This window comes from Stenella coeruleoalba, assembly GCF_951394435.1.
Source record: "Stenella coeruleoalba genome assembly, chromosome: X".
In the NCBI taxonomy this organism is placed as follows: Eukaryota; Metazoa; Chordata; class Mammalia; order Artiodactyla; family Delphinidae; genus Stenella; species Stenella coeruleoalba.
This window is the reverse complement of record NC_137152.1, coordinates 55869776-55883147: the sequence shown is the minus strand read 5'-3', so window position 1 is coordinate 55883147 and position 13372 is coordinate 55869776. Positions and strand designations below refer to the sequence as shown.

Below are 13372 nucleotides of genomic sequence, written 5' to 3'. Positions count from 1 at the left end.
TCCCCACAGATACACCAGAAATACATCTACACTTGGAACAACTCCTACAGAACACCTACTGAAGGCTGGCAGAAGACCTCAGACCTCCCAAAAGGCAAGAAACTCCCCACGTACCTGGGTAGGGCAAAAGAAAAAACAGAGACAAAAGAATAGGGACGGCACCTGCACCAGTGGGAGGGAGCTGTGAAGGAGGAAAAGTTTCCACACTCTAGGAAGCCCCTTCGCGGGCGGAGACTGCGGGAGGTGGAGGGGGGAGCTTCGAAGCTGCGGAGGAGTGCACAGCAACGGGTGCGGAGGGCAAAGCGGGGAGATTCCCGCACAGAGGATCGGTGCCCACCGGCACTCACCAGCCCGAGAGGCTTGTCTGCTCACCCGCCGGGGCGGGCGGGGCTGCGAGCTGAGGCCGGAGCCCAGGGACAGGACTGGGGTTGGCGGCTTGAACATAGCCTGAAGGGGTTAGTGCACCACAGCTAGCCGGGAGGGAGTCCGGGGAAAAGCCTGCACCTGCAGAAGAGGCAGGAGACTTTTCCTTCCCTCTTTGTTTCCTGGCGCGTGAGGAGAGGGGTTTAAGAACGCTGCTTAAAGGAACTCCAGAGACGGGCGCGAGCCGCGGCTAAAAGCGCGAACCCCAGAGACGGGCGCGAGCCGCGGCTGAAAGCGCGGAATCCAGAGACGGGCGCGAGCCGCGGCTGAAAGCGCGGAATCCAGAGACGGGCGCAAGCCGCGGCTTAAAGCGCGGACCCCAGAGGCGGGCGGGAGACGTTAAGGCTGCTGCTGCCGCCACCGAGGGGCCTGTGTGCGAGCACAGGTCACTCTCCACACCCCTCTTCCGCGGAGCCTGTGCAGCCCGCCACTGCCGGGTTCCCGGGATCCAGGGACAACTTCCCCGGGAGAGCGCACAGCGCGCCTCAGGCTGGTGCAAAGTCACGCCGGCCTTTGCCACCGCAGGCCCGCCCCTCACTCTGTGCCCCTCCGTCCCCGCCGGCCTGAGTGCGCCAGAGCCCCCAATCAGCGGCTCTTTTAACCCCATCCTGTCTGAGCAAACAACAGACGCCCTCCAGCGATCTACACGCAGTGGCAGGGCCAAATCCAAAGCTTAGCCCTGGGAGCTGTGAGAACAAAGAAGAGAAAGGGAAATCTCTCCCAGCAGCCTCAGAAGCAGCGGATTAAAGCTCCACAATCAACTTGATGTACCCTGCATCTGTGGAATACCTGAATAGACAACCAATCATCCCAAATTAAGGAAGTGGACTTTAGGAGCAAGATCTATGATTTTTTCCCCTTTCCTCTTTTTGTGAATGTGTATGCTTCTGTGTGAGATCTTGTCTGTATAGTCTTGCTTCCACCATTTGTCCTAGGGTTCTATCCGTCCATGTTTTTTTTTAATTTTTTTCTCTTAATAATTAATTTTAATAACCTTATTATACTTTACCTTCGTTCTTTCTTTCTTTCTTTCCGTCCTTCCTTCCCTCCTTTAGACAACGAATCATCCCAAATTGAGGAGGTGGTCTCTGACAGCAAGATTTAGGATTTTTCCCCATTTACCTCTTTTAGTGAGGGTGTATGTGTATGCTTCTGTGTAAGATTTTGTCTGTATAGCTTTGCTTCCAATATTTGTCCTAAGGTTCTTTCCGTCCCTTTTTTTTTTTTCTAAATAAGAAGTTTTTAATTCAATAACTTTATTATACTTTATTTTATTTTTACTGTATCTTCTTTCTTTCTGTCTTTTTTCCTTCTTTCCCTCCTTCCTTCCTTCCTCCCTCCCTCCCTCCCTCCTTTCTTTCCTTCTTGCCTTCTTTCCTTCTTTGCTTCTTTCTTTCTTTCTTCCTTCCTTCATACCCTCCTTTCCTTCTTTCTTTCCTCATACTTCTACTAATTCCCTCTACTTTTTCTCCCTTTTATCCTGAGCCTGTGGATGAAAAGCTTTTGGTGCTCCAGCCAGGAGGCAGGGCTCTGCCTCTGAGGTAGGACAGCCAACTTCAGGACACTGATCAACAAGAGACCTCCCAGCTCCACATAATATCAAACGGCGAAAATCTCCCAGAGACCTCCATCTTAACACCAGCACCCGGCTTCACTCAACGACCAGCAAGCCACAGTGCTGGAAAACCTATGCCAAACAACTAGCAAAACAGGAACACAACCCCACCCATTAGCAGAGAGGCTGCCTAAAATCATAATAAGGCCACAGACACCCCCAAACACACCACCAGACGTGAACCTGCCCACTAGAGAGACAAGATCCAGCCTCATCCACCACAACACAGGCACTAGCCCCCTCCACCAGGAAGCCTACACAACCCACTGAACCAACCTTAGCCACTGGAGACAGACATCAAAAACAGGAGGAACTACAAACCTGCAGCCTGCAAAAAGGAGACCCCAAACACAGTAAGATAAGCAAAATGAGAAGACAGAAAAACACACAGCAGATAAAGGAGCAAGATAAAAATGCACCAGACCTAACAAATGAAGAGGAAATAGGCAGTCTACCTGAAAGAGAATTCAGAATAATGATAGTAAGGTTGATCCGAAATCTTGGAGATAGAATGGACAATAGATTGGACAAAAGGCAAGAATCAGTTAACAAGGACCTAGAAGAACTAAAGATGAAACAAGCAACGATGAACAACACAATAAATGAAATTAAAAGTACTCTAGATGGGATCAATAGCAGAATAACTGAGGCAGAAGAACGGATAAGTGACCTGGAAGATAAAATAGTGGAAATAACTACTGCAGAGCAGAATAAAGAAAAAAGAATGAAAAGAACTGAGGACAGTCTCAGAGACCTCTGGGACAACATTAAACGCACCAACGTTCGAATTATAGGGGTTCCAGAAGAAGAAGAGAAAAAGAAAGGGACTGAGAAAATATTTGAAGAGATTATAGTTGAAAACTTCCCTAATATGGGAAAGGAAATAGTTAATCAACTCCAGGAAGCACAGAGAGTCCCATACAAGATAAATACAAGGAGAAACACGCCAAGACACATATTAATCAAACTGTCAAAAATTAAATACAAAGAAAGCATACTAAAAGCAGCAAGGGAAAAACAACAAATAACACATAAGGGAATCCCCATAAGGTTAACAGCTGATCTCTCAGCAGAAACCCTACAAGCCAGAAGGGAGTGGCAGGACATACTGAAAGTGATGAAGGAGAAAAACATGCAGCCAAGACTACTCTACCCAGCAAGGATCTCATTCAGATTTGATGGAGAAATTAAAACCTTTACAGACAAGCAAAAGCTGAGAGAGTTCAGCACCACCAAACCAGCTTTACAACAAATGCTAAAGGATCTTCTCTAGGCAAGAAACACAAGAGAAGGAAAAGACCTATAATAACGAACCCAAAACAATTTAGAAAATGGGAATAGGAACATACATATCGATAATTACCTTAAATGTAAATGGACTAAATGCTCCCACCAAAATACACAGATTAGCTGAATGGATACAAAAACAAGACCCTTATATATGCTGTCTACAAGAGACCCACTTCAGACCTAGAGACACATACAGACTGAAAGTAAGGGGATGGAAAAAGATATTCCATGCAAATGGAAGCCAAAAGAAAGCTGGAGTAGCAATTCTCATATCAGACAAAATAGACTTTAAAATAAGGACTATTAAAAGAGACAAAGAAGGACACTACATAATGATCAAGGGATCGATCCAAGAAGAAGATATAACAATTGTAAATATTTATGCACCCAACATAGGAGCACCTCAATACATAAGGCAAATACTAACAGCCATAAAAGGGGAAATCGACAGTAACACATTCATAGTAGGGAACTTAAACACCCCACTTTCACCCATGGACAGATCATCCAAAATGAAAATAAATAAGGAAAAACAAGCTTTAAATGATACATTAAACAAGATGGACTTAATTGATATTTATAGGACACTCCATCCAAAAACAACAGAATACACATTTTTCTCAAGTGCTCATGGAACATTCTCCAGGATAGATCATATCTTAGGTCACAAATCAAGCCTTGGTAAATTTAAGAAAATTGAAATTGTATCAAGTATCTTTTCTGACCACAACGCCATGAGACTAGATATCAATTACAGGAAAAGATCTGTAAAAAATACAAACACATGGAGGCTAAACAATACACTACTTAATAATGAAGAGATCACTGAAGAAATCAAAGAGGAAATCAAAAAATACCTAGAAACAAATGACAATGGAGACACAACGACCCAAAACCTGTGGGATGCAGCAAAAGCAGTTCTAAGGGGGAAGTTTATAGCAATACAAGCCCACCTTAAGAAGCAGGAAACATCTCGAATAAACAACCTAACCTTGCACCTCAAGCAATTAGAGAAACAAGAACAAAAAAACCCCAAAGCTAGCAGAAGGAAAGAAATCATAAAAATCAGATCAGAAATAAATGAAAAAGAAATGAAGGAAACAATAGCAAAGATCAATAAAACTAAAAGCTGGTTCTTTGAGAAGATAAACAAAATAGATAAAGCACTAGCCAGACTCATCAAGAAAAAAAGGGAGAAGACTCAAATCAATAGAATTAGAAATGAAAAAGGAGAGGTAACAACTGACACTGCAGAGATAAAAGAGATCATGAGAGATTACTACAAGCAACTCTATGCCAATAAAATGGACAATCTGGAAGAAATGGACAAATTCTTAGAAATGCACAACCTGCCAAGACTGAATCAGGAAGAAATAGAAAATATAAACAGACCAATCACAAGCACTGAAATTGAAACTGTGATTAAAAATCTTCCAACAAAGAAAAGCCCAGGACCAGATGGCTTCACAGGAGAATCCTATCAAACATTTAGAGAAGAGCTAACACCTATCCTTCTCAAACTCTACCAAGATATAGCAGAGGGAGGACCACTCCCTAACTCCTTCTACGAGGCCACCATCACCTTGATACCAAAACCAGACAAGGATGTCACAAAGAAAGAAAACTACAGGCCAATATCACTGATGAACACAGATGCCAAAATCCTCAACAAAATACTAGCAAACAGAATCCAACAGCACATTAAAAGGATCATATACCATGAGCAAGTGGGGTTTATTCCAGGAATGCAAGGATTCTTCAATATATGCAAATCTATCAATGTGATAAACCATATTAACAAACTGAAGGAGAAAAACCATATGATCATCTCAATAGATGCAGAGAAAGCTTTTGACAAAATTCAACACCCATTTATGATAAAAACCCTGCAGAAAGTAGGCATAGAGGGAACTTTCCTCAACATAATAAAGGCCATATATGAAAAGCCCACAGCAAACATCATCCTCAATGGTGAAAAACTGAAAGCATTTCCACTAAGATCAGGAACAAGACAAGGTTGCCCACTCTCACCACTATTATTCAACATTGTTTTGGAAGTTTTAGCCACAGCAATCAGAGAAGAAAAGGAAATAAAAGGAATCCAAATTGGAAAAGAAGAAGTAAAGCTGTCACTGTTTGCAGATGACATGATCCTATACATAGAGAACCCTAAAGATGCTACCAGAAAACTACTAGAGCTAATCAATGAATTTGGTAAAGTGGCAGGATACAAAATTAATGCACAGAAATCTCTGGCATTCCTATATACTAATGATGAAAAATCTGAAAGTGAAATCAAGAAAACACTCCCATTTACCATTGCAACAAAAAGAATAAAATATCTAGGAATAAACCTACCTAAGGAGACAAAAGACCTGTATGCAGAAAATTATAAGACACTGATGAAAGAAATTAAAGATGATATAAATAGATGGAGAGATATACCATGTTCTTGGATTGAAAGAATCAACATTGTGAAAATGACTCTACTACCCAAAGCAATCTATAGATTCAATGCAATCCCTATCAAACTACCACTGGCATTTTTCACAGAACTAGAACAAAAAATTTCACAATTTGTATGGAAACACAAAAGACCCCGAATAGCCAAAGCAATCTTGAGAATGAAAGAAGGAACTGGAGGAATCAGGCTCCCTGACTTCAGACTATACTACAAAGCTACAGTCATCAAGACGGTATGGTACTGGCACAAAAACAGAAAGATAGATCAATGGAACAGGATAGAAAGCCCAGAGATAAACCCATGCACATATGGACACCTTATCTTTGATAAAGGTGGCAGTAATGTACAATGGAGAAAGGACAGCCTCTTCAATAAGTGGTTCTGGGAAAACTGGACAGGTACATGTAAAAGTATGCGATTAGGTCACTCCCTAACACCATACACAAAAATAAGCTCAAAATGGATTAAAGACCTAAATGTAAGGCCAGAAACTATCAAACTCTTAGAGGAAAACATAGGCAGAACACTCTATGACATAAATCAAAGCAAGATCCTTTCTGACCCACCTCCTAGAGTAATGGAAATGAAAACAAAAATAAACAAATGGGACCTAATGAAACTTCAAAGCTTTTGCACAGCAAAGGAAACCATAAACAAGTCCAAAAGACAACCCTCAGAATGGGAGAAAATATTTGCAAATGAAGCAACCGACAAAGGATTAATCTCCAAAATTTACAAGCAGCTCATGCAGCTCAATAACAAGAAAACAAACAACCCAATCCAAAAATGGGCAGAAGACCTGAATAGACATTTCTCCAAAGAAGATATACAGACTGCCAACAAACACATGAAAGAATGCTCAACATCATTAATCATTAGAGAAATGCAAATCAAAACTACAATGAGATATCATCTCACACCAGTCAGAATGGCCATCATCAAAAAATCTAGAAACAATAAATGCTGGAGAGGGTGTGGAGAAAAGGGAACACTGTTGCACTGCTGGTGGGAATGTGAATTGGTTCAGCCACTATGGAGAACAGTATGGAGGTTCCTTAAAAAACTACAAATAGAACTACCATATGACCCAGCAATCCCACTACTGGGCATATACCCTGAGAAAACCAAAATTCAAAAAGAGTCATGTACCAAAATGTTCATTGCAGCTCTATTTACAATAGCCCGGAGATGGAAACAACCTAAGTGCCCGTCATCGGATGAATGGATAAAGAAGATGTGGCACATATATACAATGGAATATTACTCAGCCATAAAAAGAAACGAAATTGAGCTATTTGTAATGAGGTGGATAGACCTAGAGTCTGTCATACAGAGTGAAGTAAGTCAGAAAGAAAAAGACAAATACCGTATGCTAACACATATATATGGAATTTAAGAAAAAAATGTCATGAAGAACCTAGGGGTAAAGCAGGAATAAAGACGCAGACCTCTTAGAGAACGGACTTGAGGTTATCGGGAGGGGGAAGGGTGAGCTGTGACAGGGCGAGAGAGAGTCATGGGCATATACACACTAACAAATGCAGTAGGGTAGATAGCTAGTGGGAAGCAGCCGCATGGCACAGGGATATTGGCTCGGTGCTTTGTGACAGCCTGGAGGGGTGGGATGGGGAGGGTGGGAGGGAGGGAGACGCAACAGGGAAGACATATGGGAACATATGTTTATGTATGACTGATTCACTTTGTTATAAAGCAGAAACTAACACACCATTGTAAAGCAATTATACCCCAATAAAGATGTTAAAAAAAAAACTTTAAAACATACTTGTACATGTACTTAAATGAATTCTCATATATTACATAGGATTGACTGGTGTGTGTGCGTGTGCCCACGCACGCAAGTGATTTAACTTACAAATGTGAATCCAAAGCCATCGTTCTGCAACTTGCAGTTGGAAGTCAGGCGGATGCTTTCAAAAGCTGTGAGAATGGCCTGATGCATTCCGTTGGACTGCCACGCTTTATGCTACTGGATGCTAAGCCACGTTGCATTCATCCATTTCCTTACTAACGGGAATTTGGAGTGTTCCCAGTTTTTCCCGTCACCAACACCCTTGTGCATGTGTTCTTGTACACTACAGGTACCAGCGTGTCTCCGGAAGAAGTACCAGGCAGCGGACTTGCAGGAGCATAGAGGAAATAGATTCTTTCTTCCTTCCTTTTAAAGATCTTGGGCTAAAAGCAAGGACTCTGGAGTCAGATTGATTGGTTTCAATCCTGCCGCTGACCCCACGAGCCGTATGACCTTCGGCCAGTGGCCGAATCTCTCAGTGCCTGTTTCCTCACCGGGAAGAGGCCAGTAATAGTTGGTACTATAGTTAAAGGCGTGTCACGCGGATGCATTATTATTTATGCCCAGCGCTTAGAAGAGTGCCAGGCACAGAGTGCGTGCCGGCACTAAGTTGCTTTCAATGGATTCTGCCAAATTACCTCCCAAATGCGTCTCTTGCACCACCGCCACAGGGGTTCGCTCCTAACCTCTCCCACCCTCGGAATGGTTAAGCTCTTTGAAGGTTGTCAACCTAGTGTGTGAAACCCGATTCGTGGTTTTAGTTCACATCTCCAGGATCAGCGGTGGGGAGCACCTTTTGGGGTGTAACTGGCCACTGCGATTTCCTCTTCTTTGAATTTGCCTCAGAGAGGGGGAAGGGCTGATGGAGCGAGGCCAACCCCAAGTCTATCCGCCACACCCGCCTGCCAGTAACGTCTGCTGAGCCACATTTGATGGAGCAGTTGAGACAGAGACCTTACAGAACGAAAATACGATCCCTTTGCTCTCTGGCCGACCCCTGATCACTGACTGCAGGACTCCTGTGCCCATTCTCCTGTTGGGTCTTAAGGCTTGCGGTGGAAGGGAGGCTGGCAAATGCTTTCGGCGCGTGCTAGGCATCCAGCGCCTCCATCTTGACGTTTCATCCTCACCACCCCTGGAGCCCGGCGCCCTCAATCCCCGACGCCCTCGACCCCCTGTACACATGGGAAACGGAGGCTCAGAGCTGTGACTCTAACCAGAAAGGGGAGGCGGGACAGGAGGAGGCGGGCCCAGAGGCTTGACAGAGGGAGGCACTCCCACCAACCCCTTCACCAGCCAACTGCCCAGAACGCCCAGGGGCTTGCTAGCAAACCAGAGACCGTCGACCCCATTGGTTAGGTCTCGACGGGGGCGGGCGAACAAGGCGCCCGCTGGTTGGCGGGGGCAAGACCAATGAGGAGGCCGCGGCGCGGGCGTGTGAGGCGCGCTGAAAGTGGCGCGTCCTTTCCTTTGAGGCGAGCTCGTGCGGCGCGTGAGGAGGCTGACGCTCCCTTCTGAGCGCCGGCCGCCTAGCCCGCTGTGACCGCGACCGCGACCCAGGCCATCGACCGTCGCCCCGGTTCCGGGGCCGCCCGGGTCGCGACATGAGCTCCCCGAATAAGATGTCTGTGTGGGGAAGGCTTTTCCGCCCAAAGGGCAGGGAGCGGGCCGGCGTCCGCGAGGCCGGCCCCGCAGTCCAACGGGGACCCGCCCCAGGCCCCGAGACTGGGGAGCCGCAGAGCGGCGAGGGCGCAGGCGGCTTCCCAGACCCCGAGGGCTTCCAGTTGAAACGGGAGATGGTGGAAGCGAGAGGGCCCGTGCTGTGGGGCCGCGAAGGCCGACCTGGCTCCCCTGCTTACCACAAGAGGGATCTCCTGGACCTGATCGAGGAGTCTGAGGAGGCCAACCTGCAGCAGCTGACCGACCAGGACGTGCTGGGCGTCCGCAGGTACCCGACCCCGGAGAGCTCCACTGCCTTCAAAGAGTCCACCGTGTGGACACTGCGCCTCGAGGCGGGTCCCGGCGGTCGAGGAGCGCCCGGCCAGAGCTGTGGGGAGGGGCCGACGGCTCCAGCCGGCCCTCTCGACCTCGGTAGGCCTGAAGCGGGCCGGGCCTTGGGGAACCCTAAGAGAGGCACTAACCGTAAGTTGAACGTGGCTGCGGATCGCCAGCGGCGCTCCGCGGAAGACCTGGCCTGGCTGCTGTCCGACTCCGAGTCCTCAGATGAATTCAGTGAGACACAGCTGATGACGGTGAGCACTTACCCCAGAGGAGGAGGCCAGGCCAAGCCCAGCAGACCCGAGGATCCCGGGGACACTCCCAGACACTCGAAGTTCCAAATCAGGGAGAATTTCCTTCACGTGACAGGCTCTTCCCTGTCCTTGGCTCCGCGAGGACTCTCTTCGGTTGTGGAAAGGCAGGGCGTGGGAGAGCAGGGCATCTCTTCCCCTAAGAAAATGCAGAGCGTGCTGTGGGGCAAGGGGGGCAGCAAGCCCAGCTACGCGGGAGCTGCTGCTGCTGCTGCTTCTGTTTCTGCTGCTGCTCCAGGTGGCCTGCCGCGGGTCACTCCTAGGAAGAACGGAGCCCAGGAGAAGAAATCCGTCGGGGGAGCATCCAAACTTGCCCTGGGGGGAACCTTCGGTTCCCGGGGGCAGCGAATCTCGGCAACTCCCGTGGAACCGGCCACCTTCCCCCCAATCTCTGGTATTCCGCTGCCTGGGAGACCCAAGAGTTATACCTTGGTCCTTTCGGGAACCAAACAGTCCAAGCACAGCGGCGCTGGGAAGAAATCCGTGGTCAGCTGGACAAGGGAGTCTGAGGCGGTGGCGGGAGAAGATAAGGACCCAAATAGAGACCCAGCCCCAAAGGGCCAAGTGAGTAGGCCATGCTCCTCCTCTCTCCCCACTCTTCCCCCCCCCCCACAGCACCCAGGGCACACGTCTACACCCATGCTGCCTCTATCCACCCCTCAGAGGTCAGCATTGGGTGCCCCTCGGTCACTGGGTCATTACGATGCCAGATCGGGCTCCTTTTCCTAGGGACAAACATTAAGGTAGCACTTCGGGTGTCCTGGGCCCGGTTCTCCACCCTTGGCCTCTTTCCAGCCTCCTCTGAGAGACTTGGGCTGGGATGGAAGGGAGGGCTGGTAGCTGAATTGGGTCGGGGGATCCCTTAAAAGCTTCCCCGGAAAGCCTCAGTATTTAGACTCACCAGCTTCCTGAATCCTCCTTCCTAGCTGTTCCCCAGACCTTCCTTGCAGGGGGCCTGGGCTTTCTCAGTGTCCCACTGTTGTGCCTAGATCAGCTCTGCCTGCTGGCCTGGGGCTGACTGAGGGAGAAAGTGCTAATGAGATCAGCCTTTCAATTCCCTTCCCAATTCCCTGCCTCACCCTGGCCCGAATCACACAACTCTCTCTCTCTGTCTCTCTTTCTGTCTCTGTCTCTCTGTCTCTATCTCTCTCTGTCACTCTCTCTCTCTCTCACACACACACACACACACACACACACACACACTTCCTTAGTCCAAATCGGTGAGAAATTTTTGTTTCAGCTGCTAACTCACAGGCCAGGGACATCTTGTCTGCGCATGCATCGTAGAAAAGCCAGCAGTGGCGACGTCAACACCAGAGGCCCCCAAGATCCAGGAAACTCAGAACCCTTGGCCCTGAACCAGGGAGAAGTCATGCCCAGGGGGCCTGCCCCCTCAGGTGAGTGTCGTGGGTTTGATATGAGGGGAGGGAAGAGGGGTTGAGGACAGAAACCTCTGCCTCTGTCTCTGCCGGGGGCACAGCCTTGCTCCCAGGCAGCTTCTCCCACAGAAGACGGGGTGCTGGCAGGGCTGGCCTTGAGCCACATCATCCTCTGTGTGGGGTTTGTGCGGCCGGGGTGATCGGTGGCAGTGCCCCAAACAGCTGCTCCCGGTGTAGACTTGCAGGGGAACAGCCTTTTCTGTTAAGTCCTGTTCGGCCACATTGCTCTCCCACGTGCTGGCTGTGGCTGCAGCTCTGGGAGGGTCGAATCCAGAGCCACATTGTTTGGGGACCACAGTGGCGAAATGGCTGTCCCCGGGGAACAGGGGAAGCAGGCCCAGAGACAAGGTTCCGGCTGCTGCGCAGAGCAGGGCGGCTGGTTGCCAGCAGAGGGTGGTGCTGCCTCACCTCCCTTTAGAGCCCGCTTGGCCCTTTCCACCTCACTGGGAGCCTGGGAAGCTGGATTGTGTGTCCTTTCCCTCTCAGGTGACCAGGGGCCACTTGACCATCCCCCAAGACCGGAAACGCAGCAGCAGCCACTGGGAACGCCCTGCTGTCCTTGGGTAATGCTTCCTCTGCATCCTGGAAATGCAGGCCCAAACTCGAGGGTGGGATCTGGGTCCAAGTTCAGCTGACATGTGTGGGCTCCCCCTCCCCTGCCCCCATCACGTATCCCACGGAGGGAGCCCACCTTCTTTCCACTGAGGAGCCCTTGCCGTCTAACCACCCGGCTTTGGGGAGGAGGGCCCGGGGGAGAGAGGAGAAGGTGGAGGAGAGAGGAGGCCAGAGTATACTAATCATTTCTCTTCCTCCTCTGTCTGCTGGCCTAGTGTCTCAAGCTAAAGAGAGAAGTAGACGAACTTAAGGAGCAACTTGGTATGAGGAACCAGGGCCCGAGAGCGGTGTCTTAGTGAAGAACCCGGGTGGGCACCTGGGGTGGGGGTGGGCTGCAGGTGCGGTGGGCCTGGCAGGGACGATCATCCCTGTGGGGAGGAGAACCTCTCAGGCCTGGCCCTGGAGCTGGCTGTGCATGTACAACTGGGCGTGTGTACAAATAGCAAAGTACTGTCTGGACTGCATGCACACTTTGACAACCAGACCAGTCCTAGGGAATGTCCTTCTGATAGGACTTTTAGAGATGCCTCGTTGATTTTTCCCTTGAACTGCTGCTTGGTGTGGCTTCTAAGGTTCTTGCTGGATTGTTTGTTTGTGTGTGTGACAAGTTCTGAGTGGTTGTGGCACGGCCCACAGCATGAGAGCTGCTGGCACATTTTGTTTCCCTTTAGGAACCAGTTCCACATTCAATTTGGGTGGTGGGGAGTGATCAGGCCCAGAGCTCTTTGCATCGGGTCTGGAGGGGTTTCAGGTATCAGGGCTAGGCGGTTCCTCACGGGGATAGGGGGACGGGCTTCTGTATCCCTCTGTCTGGAGTGCCTGCTAATGCCTGTCCCTGCTGAAGCCGCCATGCAGTACCTGGCTGGCAAGTTGCAGACCCTTTGAAGTGAGTGTTACACACACCGTACCCCTTCCCACAGTCCTGGCTGTTGAGCAGGGCTGGGGGCTGGCCCTAGCTTGAGGCTCTTCCCTGACTCTGCTGTTTCACAGGTTGAGCCCAGCATCTTCCTGCAAGAGGAGCAGCTGGTACCTTTGGGGCCCAGGAGCTGTGGCCACGCTCGTTCCCTCCTGTTCTGCCTCAGCTAGGGCTTCCTCTCCCCCTTGTTTTGCCCCCGCCCCGCCCCAGTTTCACAGCAGTTTCCAATTAAAGTACCTCTCATATTCTGTGTTCTGCCTTCTCTCTGGAGGGGTAGGGGTCGGGGTCAGGGTAGGGGGCCGGGGCGGGGCACTACTCCACTTCAGAGCCTTTTCCAGAGTGGTATCTCTGGCATCCTGTGGTGGGGACTCTGGGCCAGCCTCTGCTACCATCCCTGCAGTCATGCCAGCGGAGTGTCGCAGGTCTGGGTCCTGTGTTTGCTCTGCCTGGCCACATTGGCACGTCCTCCCTTTCCCCTGAAGGCCCTCTTC

At 49.4% G+C, this 13372-nt stretch overlaps 1 protein-coding gene across 3 annotated transcripts; it reads left to right on the top strand.

Moving 5' to 3' along the window:
• The first annotated feature begins 8957 nt into the window (after positions 1–8957).
• Positions 8958–13113, top strand: LOC307180313 (uncharacterized protein CXorf49 homolog). Of its 3 annotated transcripts, XM_079910502.1 has the most exons (5): positions 8958–10475; positions 11152–11308; positions 11837–11913; positions 12181–12226; positions 12956–13113. In XM_079910502.1, the coding sequence occupies exons 1-5, from the start codon at positions 9207–9209 to the stop codon at positions 12958–12960; spliced, it is 1554 nt and encodes a 517-aa protein (XP_079766628.1). In that variant the 5' UTR covers positions 8958–9206; the 3' UTR covers positions 12961–13113. The 3 variants fall into 3 exon arrangements, with proteins under 3 accessions (XP_079766628.1, XP_079766629.1, XP_079766627.1); XM_079910503.1 differs by lacking the exon at positions 11837–11913; XM_079910501.1 differs by lacking the exon at positions 12956–13113 and having other exon boundaries at positions 12181–12559.
• The last annotated feature ends 259 nt before the right edge of the window (positions 13114–13372 follow it).

Excerpts from the sequence above, each read along its gene's own strand:
- LOC307180313 (XM_079910501.1), top strand. The coding sequence starts at position 9,207 with ATGAGCTCCCCGAATAAGATGTCTGTGTGGGGAAGGCTTTTCCGCCCA. Across the intron at positions 10,476-11,151 it reads ACCCAGCCCCAAAGGGCCAA|CTGCTAACTCACAGGCCAGG; the intron begins GTGAGTAGGCCA and ends TTTTTGTTTCAG. Across the intron at positions 11,914-12,180 it reads GAACGCCCTGCTGTCCTTGG|TGTCTCAAGCTAAAGAGAGA; the intron begins GTAATGCTTCCT and ends CTGCTGGCCTAG.